Raw genomic sequence first — 18,855 nt, 5'->3', positions numbered from 1 at the left:
GTCCGGCTCGCTTGGCCATGCAGAGATACGGCGTCGACAAAGTCGGTGTAAGGGTATGCATACCTAGGAGGTGCGTAACTATTCGAGCGTATCATCCTCAGACACATAGACAACAGAAGGAGGAAAGCATGAGTCTGTGCACATGGAAGCTCGTGATCAACCTCGAAATTTCTGTGACAGCAAATGAAAGAATTATAATGCTAAATAGGTATGATTATCTGGAAAGGCACGCATTACCTATTGGCTCTACCTAGGCATCTTTCCAAGCACAGGTGCGAGACTACTGAAATAGCAATGGCATGATAATTCCCTCGCCATATGGATGCTACCTGGTCACAGACACTATTGCAGGTGGCTTACAGTCAGACATCGCTACACTTCCTTCGACACGTTCTGCTCAGATTACGGATGAAATGCACATACCTGAGAATCGGTATACCCTCGGCTGTAAGAGGAGTCCAACTCCATTGGTGTGTCTTGCATATCTAATGTTGTGTAATGACAAAAAGCCAACCAAACAAGCGGCCTACATATATCGATGACATTATATTCGATGCATGATTGATGTCAAGACAGTCACGTCACCACAACTTGCCTTATCTATTGGAATTAATTGACCGCTTCGAGCAAACAGATGCGTGGTTTCCCGGCATGCAGCGTTTTGACAGACAGGCAGAAATGCAGTGAAATGCCCAGGTGACGTACTGACTCACTGACGACTTGGTTCTTGACGTCTGGGCCTTAGATTGGACCACCCATGTGCGCCTGGCTATGCAAAACAACAAATCCCAGTATCACAACTATCAATGCATTTAGCGGTTACTCCCGCAGAACTCGAATTCACTTAGGCATAGGCGTGTATGCCTGACCTCCATTCCTGTATGGAATCATAGCGGAGGGAGCACAGTTTGTATTGATAATCTAGCGAAGAGGGCAGACATCCTTTGAATGCTTTCCACATCGGGATAACGAAGGTCACTTGACAGCCTAACCCTGCTTAGCCCTAAAACTATACCACGAACGTGAAGTCGTTAACATCAATACCGTTCAGTCCAGAAAGCCAGCAGTGACTGATTTGATAAGCATTGTACATTTCTCTTGCATCGTATCTAGTCCTTGAACCACACGTATGTACCAGGCAAAGCAGACTCCTGTACTCTTCCAATTGGACCAGATACCTAGTAATCTGATTACTTTGGCTAACAATAATCTTATATAACTTTGCAATTCAGCTTCTGATGAACTCAGAAATTAACCAGCCTTAAACTCGGCCTTATCACTATACACCGCAACCCTGCTTGAGCGAAACATACATTCATTAGTTTAGTCTTCCAAGACCAATGCCTTAATAGGTAGTGTTAAGTACAGCCTATTCGTGCCAGTTCATTGATTATATATTCAATATGTGGACCATTTATGCTAACAGTCAGACATTATCTTCAGCCTCTATGGTACTTCTATTAATGGTGGAGACGAGTGTATGTTGTCATGAATAGAATCTATGACATGGTCAGCTGTATGGAACCACGGAACGGGTCGGTTAACCGGTTCTACCCATGGATTGATCTGCGTACCAAATAGTAGTACCTATATCCGCTGCTTCCAGGCTTTCCGACTCATTGCACGAGAATCTAAATTTTTATTAAAGAGGGAGGGGGTAAAAAAAAGAAAGAAAAGATAAGAAAATTCAGTGCAATGTTATTGTTGCTATCAAACTACGCCAGCGAATGTATCATCAAGAAAAGCTCAACTCGAGCACATCAGTAAAACGCTCAGGGGTCCATAAATGCGATAATCGAGGGTATCAGCGGAATAAAAATGTCAAGAAGAAGCAACGCCCGCCATGTGGGAATATAAATGACAAGATATGTGGATCAAGGACGAACTTTTGCTGGCGGCCTTGTCTGAATCACCTAGCTAATGAAAGAGAAAATAAAAATGAAGTAATAACAACGCGCTATATAAATATCATCCAGTCCATGTTCCAATTGCGATATGCCGGTTCATGTAAAGTAGTAGGTGCCTTGCCCCATGCGAACCATTATGATATTAACACAAATCACGTCTGTGCAGGTCTCGACGAAGACGGAAGTTTGAGTCATCTAGCTCGCTGGTTGTCGCGTTCTTGCACATGACGCCGGGTGGTCAGCGAGCCTTTGGGGGTAGGACTGCAAGGTTCGTTCCATGCGTTCGTTGGTAATTAAATACGATCGAGTCGTGCCATCTTCCAAGGCGCAGTTTTAACGAGGTCCGTGTGTATTCGAGAGTTGATGACCGTTTTCTTTCCTTTCTGTGGGTTCAAATCTTCAATAACGAAGAATTGTGGGGCGCGTTCAGCGGTTATTGAAGCCGACCATGGATGCACAGCGGCTGCAGTAGTAGGAATTCATGCCGAACTGGACCACACCTGCAGCGGGCGTGGACGAATTCTGGATGCTGAGGGATCTCTGGCAGCGAGAGCATCGTACAATGTCTAACAAGGCCGGTGGTTGTGGATGGGAGGGAGCAGCGGGAGACGCGAGGCTGGACGCCGGGGAGCTCATGGCTGGTGATGATAGCGGTAACAATAAGAGTAGGCAGAGAGGCAGAGAGGCAGAGAGGCAGAGAGCAAGATAGATGGCGGATCAGGCCTGGCAACTCGAATTCATGCTAAATATTCTGCAGTCGGGGAAAAATGGCTCGCGTCGGCGAGCCCGGCAGGGCAGTGCTCGTGATTCAGGCAGAAAGAAAACCGGTTCGGGCGTGGTTCGGTAGGGAGTCGGAGGACGCGCCTGGGCGAAGTGAGGCAGTTTCTCGGGGGCTGCTGACGGCGGAAACGGGCGTGTAGATAATCTCGAGTCGGTAGTTAGGAGAGAGGAAGAATGGGCGGCAGAAAGAGGGAGGAGTCGAGGGAGATTTCTCGTCGTGTCTGTTCTTGTCTGTCTTGGAGACGAAGAGTGGAGCAGCCTTGCCGTTCAGGCTACGAGATTAGTCAACCACTAAGCTTGGTTAGCGGCGGGCCGAGCGGTACGGTACGGTATTCTTCACTCGGTTCTGTTAGCTGTCGTATGAAAGAAGCCGAACTGAATACGGAAAAATACACCAGCGACGCCTCATTCTGCACATGGCGTCATCGTACATGTCCTCGTCATCCAAACGAGAACCTGTAACTTAACTAGTTCATAGCTCAGTGTCATCTAATCATCAATTCTGGGGGGAGGAAAATCACAGAGAACAAGAATGAGAAATAAATCAATAAGGACAAATCTTGCCCATTGACCAATGAACGAGCCTTGGATGTTTCGGCTTCACTCCATTAGTCAGTGGCGCTAATTGTCTGGGCTGTTTGGAGGGGAAAACTCTGACAAGACATGTGTTGACACTATAAGTAGTTAGTTAACTAGTTACTCTGCAGCATGACTCTGTAAGCACAGAGCATGGAAAAGTGCCAATCATATTGAGGCTCGGTTACTATGTATAGCAAACTTTGAGTTAGGGTTACGCCAAGTCTGTGCCTCAGGCAGACGATTTCTTGTCTCTTTGCCCACAAACGCTAGACATCGTGGACAGTCGACGTTCGTTCTTCAGCTTCTGGCAAGCTCCTCAATCTTCGCAAAAAAGGTAAGAAGAGAAGCTTTCATCTAGGCAAGACAACACGGCAGCCATCAGGTCTAGCTGGACTCTTTTCTAGACGGGTTTGATATATTCAATCATCAATACTAGGTGCCTAGGTACGAAAATATGTAGAATATACATAGAAGCTAGAGATTCTCACTTAGCCCCCAAATCGGACCGGAGCAGATCAACGCGGGAAGGAATGGAGACATGGGGGCTACGACTTTATTTGATTCGTTTATTTGATTCAGTGGTTGAAGATATCTGGCAGCCATGTCTTGGATTTTCTTTTTTTCTTTTAAGCGGGGATATCCATTATCAGTGTCCTCTGTCATTGCCTGCAGCTTGTTTCCTTGCAAGCAACGTCAATTATATATGTGGTTGTTACAAAGAGAATGTCCAGCGAGATCAATCAATACCCACTCGAGAATCAGTGGCTGAAAAGTAGGATTTGTTACATCTACCCTATTTTCTATACCCAAGGGGAAATCTTATAACAAAGACACGAAGAAAGAAATGTATGTTTGTATGATATATGACATTAATGAATACCCTGAACCCCAACATTAGCCATTTGGCGAGGCTATAAACCCCGAATATCCATCAATAATACCCAGAGAAAAAAGGTATTAACCGTCGTCCAGCGCTGATTGCCACCTCACAAAACCTCGAAAAACGACGAAAAGAATAATTAAAAAAAAAAAAAAAACCTCCGCCAATCCTTTCCTCATTACAATACAATCATCCAAACAACGCCTATTCAGGAACAGTCGTGGTCACCCCCCTCGGCTTCCCCAGGTACCACTGAGCAAACACTTTCAATGCCGCCTCATCCTTTGTACGGAGATCGTAAAGTCTGGTCAGGCGCATGACGAAAGTCTTGCCATCAAAGTAGGCTTCAATAATCCTAGCATGTTGGGGCCCAATGAAAGAGAAGAGCAAAACCTATGATATACAGATTAGGGTTTATGAAAGCCATCGTCACGGACAAATAATAAGAAAGTATGTACCGACACCATCATATGTTTGATGTATCGAGCCCATCGCAGCTGTGCATTCATTAGGCGCAAAGCAATCATCGCCTTCATCTGAATCACGTTTAATTACCGTATGTTACCTAAGTAGGTAATTTTCGTGATACGTCGAAACCGCTTGGCCGGCTTGAGCCCTAACGAAGAAAGGCGTTTGCAGGATCAAAAAGAGAATCATGTCCCAACATTTTATCTCCATCCGCCATGTATTGGAGTGTGGAGGACAGGCAGGTGCATCTAGCCGTGTCTCTTCCGCCAACTGCTGTCAAAAGCGTTTGCAAGACTTGAGGAAGCGAAGAAATGAATTTCATCCAAAGGATGCTTGCTTTGCCTCTGAATCTACACGAAGCGCACAGAGTGGCTTCTCCTAGAAGCAAAATCCTAGGTGATGATGAGTAGTGCACGCAGGCGTTTACCACACGATCAGCCGACATGGGAAACTGCGGTCAAGAACCAGCAGCTTGCAGGAAAGACAGTCCATACAGCAGAGCTTGTCTCTGGCGCAAAGATGCAATATAAGCAATTCTTGCTTCTTCGCGTCCTCTGGAATGTCTCCCGCAAAAGTGCACAGCCCATTTTACCACCTAAAGTGCTTCAGTTTCTGCCAAAGGCAAAAGAGTTGCTTGCAGACTATGGATCATGGAAGACATAGCACGCCACTTTCAGCAATTCGAAAATGCCGATGACGACTATCTCGTGCATCTCAACGGCGCTTCAACAACTGGCCACATATTAGCCTTCTTAACCATGCGTCAAGTTGGACCTTGGAATACTCAAAGTGCTTCTGACATCCAATCTTGCTTGCCATAACGCTCTATGCCGACGCCGAAATTCGAGCTGCGCGGGGGTCTTGACCAATCTTGCAATTTCGTGGTTCTTTCTATTAATTCTTTCTTTTTGCCTGCAGTACTTTTAGCCATTGTCTCGGAATGAAATAGTCACAGTATAGTAGTTAATATAACCAACCCTAGGGCTGTCTGGACGACGTCATGCCGCCAGCCCGCTCCCCACCTCAATTCTTGACGGCGGCGGAAGTGTCTTCCACTGCTTGACCTGCAACAATATCTGTATCCATATCTATACAGCATCAATATATCCTAGCTAGTGAGCCAACGAGTTCCTCGACAGTGCTGGTTCCATCGCCATCGCCATCGCCATCGCCATCGCCATCGCCATCGCCATCGCCATCGCCATCGCCAGCTGACCGGGGTACCCCGCTGCAACCCACCTCAACCGCTACGTACACGACGACAACATGCCCAGTCTCTACAGCTTCCCGGACGTCGACTCCCTGGCGAAACAGCTTCGCAAATATGTCTTGATCAACCAGAACACCGCGCTGAGTCGCCACGGCGTCTTCCGCATCGCCGTTTCAGGCGGATCGCTTCCAAACACCTTGGCCAAAGCTCTGCTCGCGCCGGGCGACGGCTCTGCCGAAGACGTAGCCCACTTCTCCAAGTGGGAGATCTTCTTCGCCGATGAGCGTGCGGTGCCCCTGGACCATCCCGACAGCAACTACCACCTCATCAAGGAAGAGCTGATGGAAAAGATCCCGGCCAACTTGGGTGCGCCCACAGTCCACCCCATTGACGCTGGGCACGTACTCGATGACGACCCCACCGAACTGGCCGACCTGTACACGGAGGATCTCAAGCGCACGTTCGCCGCGAAGGACAGCGTCAAGTTGCCCGTCTTCGACTTGATTCTACTGGGCGTCGGCCCCGACGGACACACTTGCAGCCTGTTCCCGGGTCACCCGCAGCTCCGGGAAAAAGATGCCTGGGTGGTGGGTGTTGTCGACTCTCCCAAGCCCCCTCCCAAGCGCATCTCTCTCACTCTGCCCGTGGTCACGCACGCGGTGAGCATTGCCTTTGTCGCCACTGGCGGGGGAAAGAAGGACATCCTGAAGAGGATTTTCGACACAGATGAGGGCCACAGTCTCCCCAGCGGCCTGGTTAATGTCCATGGCGCCGACAAGGTATCCTGGTTCTCTGACGACGCCGCCACAGAAGGCGTGTCCTTCCCGAAGCGGGCCAGTCTGTGATGTCGTTTCGTGACTGATGATACATACACGGGGTTTAATCGTTGAACAAATGAATATTTAGAGCCACAAACCGTTATTCTCTTGCAGTTCGTAGAAATAGGCAGTAAACTATCCCCATGAACCATTATATGGCTAGTAGTTACGTAGTTAGTTACTGAATAGGAAGCCCGAGCACTGACCACCACCGAGTTAGCGCCGCCAACCTTCCGTGAGACATCATGGAATCATCAACAGTCACGATAAAATCATCCCCGATGCCGGCCACGACGAAAACAACGCGCAATGGCTCTGGGAACCCTCCTGCAGGCCTCGGTGTTCTTCAAAGGCAGCGCTCGACGACAGTCGGCTCGTCCATCCCCGTGTCTTCAGCAGACAATGCCGGCCGAAAGAAGAGTCTACTTCCTCAACGACGCACCGTGGCCGATTTGAAGAAAGCGCAAGGACGAGCGTTGCCAGAGCCGCCTCGAGCAGATCCCCAGGATGTCAAAGAAGCGCCGTCACCACCGCGAGTCGTAACCAGATCAAAATCCCCCGTCAAGCCACAGCAAAATGACTCCAAATCCACCGCAAGTGTTGCTACGAAGAAAACGGCCATGCCGCCTCCAGCCCGACCAACAAGGTCCGCGTCTCTCCGTCAACAATCGACACCAAAACTAGTTGGCTCTGCGGACGGAAAGGGGCATACTAGGCATCGCAGTCAGATTCTGAGCACTGCTCGCACAACCACAGGGACAGGGACGCCGCCGCTGTTACCGACTGCTTCGCGCCAACCAGAGAAACCGGGCGTTGCCAAGCAGCCGCGCCCTCAGTTCACGACCTACCAACAACACTACAGTCTGAAGAAGGAGAAGGAAGCGCCGCGGACTACCGAACGGAGAGTTGGCAAGCCTACTGAAAGCAATGTGACGACAGCAGCAGCAGCAGCACGGCCAGAGATTGCAGCTCTACAGACGGAGTTATTACAGCTCTGCCTTCTTTATTCGTCATCATTACAACAGGATAAAGAATGGAAATCTGCTGCTGAAAATCAATTGAAAGAAAAACACCATTCTGTAGCGGCGGCGTACAGGGCCCTTTCAGACGAGGAAAGATATATACAAGAACGGCTGAATTTCAAGGCTCTATACGACTGGTCAGTTGATTCGGCCACCGTAGCAGAGATTGATGATGGAAACAATTTTCAAGCGCAAATTCAGAGCTTCTCCCGCGTGACCCAGGAAGTTGCAGGCATGACCACGGACGCGACTGGTCGATATACGTCGGCTATTCAAGCCTTTGAAGAGTGGCTTGCCGAGGTCGAAAGCGTCAGAGAAAGTCGCGATAACTTGTCCACGTCTGCTACTAACTTAGAGGAAGAAGACCCACGATACATTGACACGCTAGGCCGAGTATGGAGAGATGAAGTCGACGATCTGAGCATCAAAGCCGAACTTTGTCTGCGAGAGCTAGCAAAGATGACAATCTTTGCCATTAATGAGGACGACTTTTGTCGGAAACATAGTAGCTCGGCCTTGGTAAAGATTGCGCAGCAACAGCGCGAGATTCTAAGATTGATGGTTGATGAATTGAAAGCAATGCGCACAATCGAGCTTGAAACTGTCAGTTTGGAGAAATCCTGGCTTGCGCAAGCAGCAGACCAGGTTACGGCAGACTATCGACTGGGGAAGAATTCTTCGGCCTGTTCTGTGGGAGCCTGGAAGGCTATCTAGGACTAGCGACATATGAACAAACATCATACTCTAAATTACACAGAGACCCTAACTACATAAGAAGAAGTCCCTCGGTGATGGGAGCATCAACATATCGAAGTCTGCTAGAATGCCAAGCAGATAGTCAAGGGACAATTAACTTATTACAGAGGATAGGCTTATTCTGCCTATAATACAGGTATATGAACTCAGACGAGCAAAATGCAGACTAGTCACCGAGAGGATAGCAATGCAGAATTTGTCCAGCTGCTCAGCTTGTTAGCTAGTCAAGTGTGAAGGGGGTAAAAAAAAAAGAAGGGAGAACATACAATAGAAAGATGCATCCTTGCTAGCCAGGAAAACAAAACTGGTAGCCACCTCGCTCGCTTGTCCAGGACGCCCAAGCTGTTTGTTCGAACCCCAGCCTTCCATTGACTCGGCATCTCTACTATCCACTTGAATCGGCGTGTAAATCGCGCCAGGACTATTGAAATATGATTAGCACAGGAGGCTCATTCCAGTCGAACCGCGCTTAAAGACTCACGCCACAGCATTCACACGAATGCCCTTCGGAATAAGCTGTAAGGACAGGGATCTGGTGAATCCCACGATCGCACCTTTAGTTGCAGCGTAGTCAACCATGCTACTTGATCCACGGAAGGTGACGACAGATGTATTGTTGATGATCCTACAAGAGGTCCAGATTAGTTCCCAGTGCCAATAATTTCAAGTTGATTGAAACTCACGAGTCGCCCTTTGACATGTGCGGGAGCGCGTATTTTGTAATGGCAAACATTTGCAGGATATTGGTCCGGAAACAATTCTCTACCTGGTCGAGATCGATCTGGGCAAGGTCTTTACAGACATATTGTTGAGAAGCGTTGTTGACCAGAATGTTGATTTGCTTGAACCTGGGATTGTCAACATACGGCGAGATTTAAATGTATAGGAGTATAAGGCGGTATACCGATCAACATGCTCCTTGACTGCGCTTTCGCATGTCGCATTTTCTCTCAAATCACCGGCGATCAGGTGACAAGCGCGGCCTTCCTTCTGCACAAGAGACTTTGTCTTCTCTGCATCCTCCTGCTCTCGTGGAAGGTAGACGATGGTGATATCCGCGCCCTCCCTGGCGAATAACACGGCCACAGAACGGCCAATACCTGAACTTTTCGCAAATATCAATAAGCAGTTCATTTTTCTCGCCGAGGATAGGAGCATACTCACTCGCCCCCGGTGATCAGGGCCTTTTTATCTTTCAATTTGTTCGAGCCCACGTATTCAACAAGCCCGGTGCTCGATTCTAGGCGCGTGGATTCGCTTGGCGGTTGCATTCGAGTCTCAAGCCTGTCGCAGAGTCAGCTTGTATAGATGTAATATGACGGAGCTCGAAACTACCCAGGCTTTTCCTGTGTCTGCTTTGCTCTAGGAGCCTCAAACGATCCATTGCCTATTTGCGACATGATGATTTACGGGCAGACCTGGTTATTGGCAGTGAGTTGGGGATACGTTACGAAAAAATTGTTTACAAGAGAACTTGTAGATGACTATACAGACGAGCTACGTGAAAGCTTGCTAGCAAATATATTGGACATAATCTGTTTTATGAATACTTGGGTTATGACAAACAGGAAATTCCATATCAGCAATTGATATTGCATCAACCAATTAGCAGTGAGTGATCGAAAATAAAAAACAAGGGGGTGATAATGATATTGGACCTACATCAGTCTGATGTATTACAGGGAATTTCGAGTGGCGAACAAGTTGGATCATAGACTTTGCAGTTCTAGTATGGTCCAGATAATTTATGGTACTGTTAGTAAAAACACGTCTTCCTGTAGTAATATGGCGCACTGTCAAATTGAGAAACTTGAACGACAACATGGCCATAAATAAGCAAAAGCAGCGGCAGTTCCTCACATTGTCGACATATACTCCTGTTGTAGTTACATCTAAAGGTCTTAACAGGCTTTACTAGAGGTTTGTTCTTACAACTATGAGGTATGCCATACATTTACAACCCTGAATAAAAACATAAAGTTTGCGTTTGGTTCATTTATATAACCAACCATATCTCGTCGAGATTGCCAACAAAATAAACCTAGCATGGATAAGTCGTGAATAACAGAGAGAGAGAAAAAAAAATATGTTGACACAAGCGCGATTTGAACGCGCGCGACTCTCGTCAGCAGGGTTTAAATCTTAAATCTGCCGCCTTAACCACTCGGCCATTGTGCCTTCCAGTATGGGTCTTTACAGCTGCTTAATAATCTGCCCAGCTTGTTTGGAGCAATGAATAGCATTTAACTGCCTCCCCACGATGAGCCGGGCAAGTTAAATACATGCGGTGCAAATGACTAAATTGGAATTAGCCGCGCTCAGCGTTAAGTTTTGCCTTAGCCGCAATTTCTATTCGTCCGCGGCCAGGATTTTAGTCACGAGGATCAATCCATGGAGCTCACCTGTAGTAGTCATCACTCGTGCTACTGATTATTATAAGCGTGAGATGATGTCAATTGAGAAGACAAAGCGTCCAACCCATCTGCCTGATGAGACCATAGTGAATTGGACGGCTCTGCGATAATGCAGACAAGGAATGACAGCTAACCGGCTGCTAGACAGTAGTATTCGCATTGCGCTGCGCTGTTACAGAGTATGTTCGGGACCGATTGTAAATAAAGCTTAGCTCCACCAATGCGGAGCGCCTGATTGCGATCCGGGCCTAGACCTCAAATTCGGCGGATAGCGATGTGATGTCGCGTGCAGGCACTTTACCAGATTGCCGAGACTGCTAAGCGTCCCAATTCTGACCACAGGTAGCGGGATCAAAGGATCGGGCACCCTCCGTTGCTCATTGTCGGTACCTCACTTTTAATGCCTATTTCACCTGCAACTTACTCCCCCAAATGCACATGCATCGAGTAGTCAATTAAAAGTCAGATATAAACTATAAACATATATCTTATAAATCCAGATTTTAAGAACTAGCTTTCATTATAAAGAAAAGCTGCTATCTTGTCTAGATATAACTGAGGCTTTAAGAAGATGATCATAAAGAGCCTTGATTATTACTGGTTTAAGGTAGTGGGGGGTTCACTGGTATTTGGAGGCGCAGTTTCGCTACTAAATAGCTACAGTATAAGTTGGTCAATGTCTTCTGATCGTACTTGGATGGTATTAGGCAGCACTGACAACTTGGGAGGTAGTGGGTTCATTGTTCATTATCATACAGTGCCTTCTAGTGTTGGCATCCCATTGGTTGATGATGCTACTATGTAAGTTTTGGAGGCAATAAATGTGGGCGGTAAGAAGGGGTGTCAACTGCAACCCCACTGCGTACTACGGTGTATAAACTCTCGGGTTGATGGTGCCCGGGTCCCGGCATTGTCGACCATGACCAATTGAGCTACCTAGCTGGCTGCAGCGTGTCTGATACTACCTATATAAGGACTTGATATGCCCGAGCCCTTGTCAGACCGCTTAGCCTTCCATGGCCTGAAGAATCCCACCCCAATTTACTGTTTTAGCCCATGGTTAGCCGGTACTGAGTATGTTAACTCCGAGGTACAGACATGCACGACGAGCACATACCTCCCAATCCAACCAACCAACCACGGGCAAACAATCTTTATAAATCAGAAGTTAGCTATTAAGTTAACGTTCAGCATTAAGTTGTGTATTTACCGAGAGCTTAAGTAATACTATGTAACAAGTACCTGGTATGTGGGGTCTTTGACCTTCAAAAGGCTGCTTAACCCGTTTTTATCATCTGGGTTCCTTGTCTGTCGCTGTTTTAAGTGTTGAATCAACGGATGAAAGAGCGAGACTGGCTGGAGAAATTTCATTTTACAATGTTCACCCTTTTCTCGTCTGTGGCAGTTGGCTTGCTGGCACTAGAGGCGCTGCGAGCCCTCTATCGGCTATATTTCCACCCATTGTCTAGATTTCCAGGGCCCAAATTAGCCGCAGTTACTAGATGGTATGAGTTTTATTATGATGTTATCAAACCAGGACAGTTCATCTGGAAAATCGAGAATTTGCATGAAAAATATGGTGCGTGCGATATCAACCATTGCGTCTCGAGGTTGTGAAAGAATAAAAACGAAAGAAACGCATCTGACTTGTGTAAGCACAGGTCCAATCGTTCGCATCACGCCGCACGAGCTTCATATCAAGGACCCTGATTTCTACGATGTCATATATGCGCCTGCATCAAAAAAGCGGGACAAATATGGTAGTTGGACCATAGGTGCTGGCGCTCCAGCATCAACCTTTGCGACAGTTTCTCATGACCTACATCGCATCCGAAGATCAGCCCTAAATCCCTTCTTTTCCAAACGTGCCGTTTACATCAATGCCGAACAACTGATTCGAGACAAGCTTGAGATGCTATGCCAGCGATTTTCCCAAGCCTGCGAAACCCAAGAAGTGGTGCGACTCGATGCCGCATATATGGCCTTGACGATGGACATCATAACACACTATGCTTTTGGAAAGAGCTACGACTATCTGGCCGAGCCAGACTTCAAGCTTGAATGGAAAGAGACTGTTGTCGGCGGCTCTGCTAGCGGCGCGGTAATCCGACAGCTTCCATGGGCCTTTGGAATCATGAAGTTGCTCCCATTGTGGTTGCTGAGCAAAATCGCGCGGGAAGCATCTTTACTCTTGCAATGGCAACAAATGGTGCGCCAGCAAGTCGATGCAATCATTGACAAGAACCGTACAGGACATAAGTCGAACGGTACAATATTCCAGGCTCTTTTAGATAGTGACCTGTCTCCTGAGGAAAAGAATGCGGATCGTCTTCAGGACGAAGCTCAGACTTTAGTCGGTGCCGGAAGCGAAACCACTGCGAAGGTCTTGTCAATCGTCACATTTTATCTTCTTCGCAATAAAGAAATGCTAGAGAGATTACGCCAGGAATTATCAACGGTGGGCCTAGACTCGGACAAGAGCCCTCTTTCTCAAATAGAGCAGCTCCCGTATCTGGTGAGTGCAGACTGTGTAGCATGTCGGGAAGTTTGCATTAGATCTAACCCACCCCCGCTATGCTCAGAATGCTGTAATCAATGAAGGACTCCGTTTGATGCATGGAGTCACCACGAGATTGCCTCGGGTTGCTCGCGAGGTCATCGAGTATAAGGGATGGGCGATCCCGCCATCGGTACGTGTCGAACTTTTCTTGCCACTTGTTCATGACCATACTACTCACCTGCTCGTTGATACTAGACACCAGTTAGCCAATGCAACTACTTTGTGCATATGGATCCAACGATTTTCCCGGATCCATGGGAATTCAAGCCCGATCGCTGGATTGAGGCCAAGGAGAATAACCTGCGTCTCGATCGCTACCTGGTCTCTTTCGGCAAAGGCAGCCGCCAGTGCGTAGGTATCAAGTATGTATACCTGCTTTGGATATCTTGTATCCGCTCTTGAAGAGTGTAGGTTGAGCTAACAGTCTCGACAGCCTTGCTTATATCGAGATATTTCTCACGCTTTCAACGGTCCTGCCGCGCTTTGAATTCGAAACGCACGAAACCACCGTTGAGGACGTACGGTTTGCTAGGGATTATTTCGTAGGCGTCCCCGAGCCGGGCTCGAATGGGGTCAGGGTTGTAGTTGCGAAGATATTTTGATGTAGGTAACTGCCTAGGCATGATTTCGAATACGATGTGTGAACAAGTGTAGTAGATCTTTCTAGCCAATCGGATGGGAGGCCGGGGAACGGACCAATCAGCGCATCTGGAAATGCCGAACTATGTCCGAGCAGCAGCCGTCCCGCCAGCATGCATCAACTGTGCCGACGCTCGTACACGCAGCATGAGCAGCCAAACAAAAGGAAAATAGCAATGCATGTTGATTCTGCTAGTTTACCACACATTCGACTCGTCTATCTCCGGGACTCGGCCTGACAGAGACAACTGGCAAGCTGTAGTAAGCTGTGGTAGAGCTGGACGATTTCGTCCTGGCGGGTGGAGAGTCCAAACTGCGACCCACCTCCAGCGCGGTGATGTCACGGATTCAGGCAGCGTTCTATACGGCGTCTATGACCACGGAGTATGCCTCTAGATAATGGAGATGATGATAATATCTGAGCAAGCCGTGCCTTATGAGCGTGAGCGCAGTCGAGAGCCACCACAGTCGATACAAAGCATGTAAGAGAGAACAACACATGCGCGAAGCAGGAGCGTCTAGACCAGGCGCCCCGATGTCATTGGTGGGCCCCCGCCCCGTCCTCCTTCCCGGCGCTGCACCTTCCTTCTCGTGCTCTTACCAAACACTGCAAACCTTTTGCCGCGCCAACCCAAACCCTCAACCAAACCAAGCCAACCCAACCCAAACCACAGTCTCATCTTGATCTTGTTCGTTCCCTGTTTTTCTGTCCGTTTCTCGCCTCTTGCCTCTTCTCTGCTTCTGCCCATACTACACGTGACGTGCCATGAATTTCCACCCCGCGTTCACTCGGTTCTTCCAGAGCCTAGGCGCTGCTAGCATGTTCTGACAAATCGTCTGTTCTTGCTTGCTTGTTCACTGTGCAGCTCTCAGGGTCTCCTGCCTCGAGTCTGACCGTTAGTGCGAATATCGTCTCGTCTCGTCTCGTCCCTTTTGCGCATAATCAGTCGGCGTGTCGGGCACTCGTGCAAATAAGAATGATGCGTGACTAGAAAGAAAAAAAATAACATAAATAAAAAGAAACGAAAACGAAACGAAAAAAGAAAAGTACCGTGTCATTCAATCCCATGGCCTCAGGCGCCTGGCTTGCAATCATTAAGCTGTCTCACGAGGATGATTAATCAAACTCGTTTTTTCCAGACATCGATCCCACCTACCAACAGTCACTCCTTCTAACTACAACCCGCAATAATGAAGCCGTCCATTTATGATAGAATCCTGCAGAGGGAATTGGGCCATCACTCATCGATTTCTAATCTCAAAGGCGTCTACAGCGCCTCCGAGTGGATCGATGACTTGGACATTGTCAATGAGCTGGGTGGACATACCGGATGTGTCAATGCCTTGAGGTAGGTTCTACGTTATCATCTGCATAACTTTGTAACTGACATGGTATGCAGCTGGTCCAAATCAGGGCGGCTGCTAGCATCCGGGTCCGATGACACATACCTTAACTTATACTCCTACCAGCCTGATTCATCTACTTCTCCGTTTGCGCTCAGTACCTCAATATCAACTGGCCATAAAGCCAATATCTTCTCGGTCAAGTTCATGCCACATTCCAACGACCAAACTCTGATTACCTGCGCCGGCGACTCTGAAGTGAGAGTGTTTGATATCGAATACTCTTTCCGAAATGGCTCCGCCGCTCCTGTCACAGACGCGTTCGCCGCATCAAGGAGCAGGCGGATGACTGATTTCTTCGCCGGAGTCCGTCATTTGAGTCACCAGAATACCAACGGTCGCGTCTACCGCTCACACTCTGATCGCGTCAAGAGAATTGTTACCGAGTCATCCCCCTACTTATTCCTGACCTGTTCGGAAGACGGTGAAGTGCGCCAGTGGGATTTGCGGCAACCTTCCTCTTCGTACCCCGCACCACGCGGTGGGCAGGGTTTCATGGCTTACAGGCCTGGTCTATATCACGATGATTCTAACATTCCGCCCCCTTTAATTTCATATAAGCGCTACCATCTTGACCTTAACACCATCTCGTGTTCTGCATCCCAGCCACAGTACATTGCGCTGGGTGGTGCCCATCTTCATTGTTTCCTCCACGATCGTCGCATGATCGGACGTGACTTGTTAGCCGAGAAAGGCCAATTGAACGGTTTTTCTCCCTCGGAAGGTACCTATGAGGATGATGTTATGAGCAATGCGACTCGATGTGTTCGAAGATTCGCTCCGAGAGGCCAATCAAGAATGAAACCTCATGACAATGGCCACATTACTGCTTGCAAAATTAGCGATGCGCGACCAAACGAGATTTTAGTCAGCTGGTCTGGAGACCAGATTTACAGTTTTGACCTGATCCGCAGTCCGGATGCCAGGGAGAACCAGAAGAATGGCCACGCATTGAAAATGACCACCACACATAAAAAGCGTAAGCGTGAAAAGGTCGCTTCCGCAACATCCCTAGCGAGTGCGAATAGGAGACCTCACTCCCGTCTTCGGTCAGAAGAATCCCCTATCGACGATTTAGAAATGTCTTTCGGTGTCCGCTATGGCAATGGAGAATCAGCAAATGTTCCAATCTCGTTGACGGAGGACCTGAACAGTGATACCCCCGAGCATGTTATTGAAAGGGCGCGAATTTCGGTTCTGACTGAAGCACAAAAGCTGAGTCTGGAAATTGCAAAAGGTCTGGTGAAAATGCGAAAAGCTCTGTTCTCTCTTGAAGCATCGGTCCGCGAGACGTCCCAGGCCCAACGTCACTACGATGTCGCCTCATATGAGCCTTCGTTCACAGCAGCCCTAAGTCATGCGTCAACCTGCCTAAAACAGATGGATGAGGTTCATAGGCATTGGAGGTATCCAATCAATCCTTCTGCAGATGTTGTGATGTTTCAGCAGACTCTGCGGCGGAATCGTGAAGCTGTTCGACGTTTCGTCCAAGCCTCGGGGACTGTGGCTCTTTCTTTAGGTGCACGTGTAGAAGGTACTCATCAAGCAGAGGCCTTTGATCGAATAGTACCAGCGCCTTCAGAGGATGGTATAATTGATTCGGAATCGCAGTTCGCATATGACTTTTTGAAGGCAATTCTCCTCTGGATTGATGGTGGTCGTGAGTCTCTTGTTGAAGGATTCAAGCTGAACCAGAATTCTCCTCGCAATCGCTCTCGGTTTCCCATACCAGAAGATCAGGGTGATCGTGCAATTGAGCATTGTCTTATTCCTTATCTGCGAGATTTAGCTGGATCCTCGCCAATCGTTGATGTAGATGCTTCTCGCTTTGAGCGCGATGAATCTCGTATAGTTTTCCACACACAACAAGCTGCCGTTGCGGCTTTTGAGAAAGCTGTCGGGCTCCCTTTGGAAGAATTGGATGGCATTGCCGCTAGAGAGGATGAAGATGAGCCGTCTGAACGAATCGTGCGTGCTTTGAACAGACGTGCGGCCGCTAAATTCTGGGGGCTCAAAGTTGGGAGAGGCATATTGATGAGAATCGGTGAAGGTATCAATTTTGAATTCGCCAATCGTGCATTTGGTGGCTTGCGGACCTTTTTGAAAGATGACGATGATATCGAGAGCGAGCGAGTACAAATAGAGATCGACACGGAAGATGACGAAGACGATATTGAAAAACTTCGTTCGATTGCTAACCGAGTCAACAGACGAAGCTCAATCTTACATAGCAACCACGGAACTGGAGAACCAATACAATTTGGCCCGTATGGTGATTCATCACAAGATGAGTCTGATGACTTTGACATGTTTGGTGAAGGAACGAACCATGGATTTGGTGATTCTGACGGAGAAATTGACGAAGACGATGATATGAACGACGACGACGATGATGAGAATAATGAAGAAGTTGACGATTATGACGACGAAGATATCATGGGATATCTAAACCAAGGTGGCTTCTCGAGCCGTCGGCAGAGGGAAGATGTTGACAGCGATGTTCCTTGTGGCACTCATGAAATGGTTTATCGTGGACACTGCAACATTAAAACAGTCAAGGATGTTAACTATTACGGATTGAATGATGAGTATGTTGTTAGTGGGTGTGATTCCGGACATGTCTTCATCTGGGATCGCAAAACGGCCAAATTGGTGAATATACTTGAAGGAGATGGAGAAGTTGTGAATGTCGTCCAAGGTTGGTTTAATTTGATCTACTCGTGAAACATTGCAACATGAATCTGACAGTTCTCCCCAGGTCATCCGTACGAACCTACAATGGCAGTTTCTGGAATTGACAACACAATCAAAATATTTTCTCCAGACAGGCGCGCACAGGATGACGCTCACCACGGCCTTAATATATTAAATCCTGACCACCCAGCAAATATGTTCGGCAGTCGCCCGCGCACTACTGCCGATGGTTCCCAAGTGTTTGGTCTTCGAAGCTGTAAAAGGATCAAAAACAGCTATCAAATCATGAGCCAGAACGATATTGAAAGACAAGGCGGACTGAGTGATGCTTACATAACGGTAAATTTTCACTTCCTTTATGTCTCACGGCTCTCATCAAATGTTTGATAATCTCATACTCACTACATCACAGAGAAGTATGTTGGCTCGGCTCGCAGTGTCACTCGGACAGCGTCGGGCAATGGGCCATGCCCACCCTGCTCCTGCGGAAATTGGCGAAGATGCTACCATTGTGCTTGACGAAAACTGCACAGTAAGTTGGACGTCTTGTCAGTTTCAGCCCAACTACTAACACGTGTACTCTTGTCAGATGATGTGAGTATCCCGCCTAACTATATCTTCATGCCATTTCCCACTCGGGACAGTTATCACCACCAAAATCGGAAGCAGCGACAGAGAAAGGAATCATTATGATGAGATCTATAAACTATATCCCTCCAGAGAA

At 47.8% G+C, this 18,855-nt stretch overlaps 5 protein-coding genes across 5 annotated transcripts, besides 3 other annotated features; 4 read left to right on the top strand and 1 right to left on the bottom strand.

Moving 5' to 3' along the window:
- Positions 1–5,880: 5,880 nt before the first annotated feature.
- On the top strand, positions 5,881–6,669 carry UA08_05086 (hypothetical protein; the record flags this gene model as incomplete). Its single annotated transcript, XM_020267370.1, has 1 exon — positions 5,881–6,669. The coding sequence occupies one exon, from the start codon at positions 5,881–5,883 to the stop codon at positions 6,667–6,669; it is 789 nt and encodes a 262-aa protein (XP_020119526.1).
- A 218-nt stretch (positions 6,670–6,887) lies between these two features.
- On the top strand, positions 6,888–8,378 carry UA08_05085 (hypothetical protein; the record flags this gene model as incomplete). Its single annotated transcript, XM_020267839.1, has 1 exon — positions 6,888–8,378. One exon carries the CDS (start codon positions 6,888–6,890, stop codon positions 8,376–8,378), a length of 1,491 nt encoding a protein of 496 aa, XP_020119527.1.
- A 208-nt stretch (positions 8,379–8,586) lies between these two features.
- On the bottom strand, positions 8,587–9,820 carry UA08_05084 (hypothetical protein; the record flags this gene model as incomplete). The annotated part of the gene is made up of 7 exons (XM_020267838.1): positions 8,587–8,624; positions 8,687–8,841; positions 8,902–9,045; positions 9,104–9,268; positions 9,325–9,525; positions 9,585–9,704; positions 9,756–9,820. The coding sequence occupies 7 exons, from the start codon at positions 9,818–9,820 to the stop codon at positions 8,587–8,589; spliced, it is 888 nt and encodes a 295-aa protein (XP_020119533.1).
- A 1,531-nt stretch (positions 9,821–11,351) lies between these two features.
- Positions 11,352–11,492: a repeat region (Identified by RepeatMasker using a combination of RepBase library and repeat library created with RepeatScout).
- A 719-nt stretch (positions 11,493–12,211) lies between these two features.
- UA08_05083 (hypothetical protein) lies at positions 12,212–13,881 on the top strand (the record flags this gene model as incomplete). Its single annotated transcript, XM_020267837.1, has 5 exons — positions 12,212–12,413; positions 12,496–13,349; positions 13,417–13,524; positions 13,590–13,745; positions 13,828–13,881. 5 exons carry the CDS (start codon positions 12,212–12,214, stop codon positions 13,879–13,881), a joined length of 1,374 nt encoding a protein of 457 aa, XP_020119534.1.
- A 1,343-nt stretch (positions 13,882–15,224) lies between these two features.
- UA08_05082 (hypothetical protein) lies at positions 15,225–18,729 on the top strand (the record flags this gene model as incomplete). Its single annotated transcript, XM_020267836.1, has 6 exons — positions 15,225–15,382; positions 15,434–17,775; positions 17,992–18,135; positions 18,196–18,470; positions 18,544–18,663; positions 18,721–18,729. 6 exons carry the CDS (start codon positions 15,225–15,227, stop codon positions 18,727–18,729), a joined length of 3,048 nt encoding a protein of 1,015 aa, XP_020119472.1.
- Positions 17,774–17,870: a repeat region (Identified by RepeatMasker using a combination of RepBase library and repeat library created with RepeatScout).
- Positions 17,790–17,876: a repeat region (Identified by RepeatMasker using a combination of RepBase library and repeat library created with RepeatScout).
- Positions 18,730–18,855: the final 126 nt, after the last annotated feature.

This window comes from Talaromyces atroroseus (assembly GCF_001907595.1).
Source record: "Talaromyces atroroseus strain IBT 11181 chromosome Unknown scaffold_6, whole genome shotgun sequence".
NCBI lineage: Eukaryota > Fungi > Ascomycota > Eurotiomycetes > Eurotiales > Trichocomaceae > Talaromyces > Talaromyces atroroseus.
The sequence above is the reverse complement of the archived record's forward strand: the minus strand, read 5'-3'. Positions and strand labels throughout refer to the sequence as shown.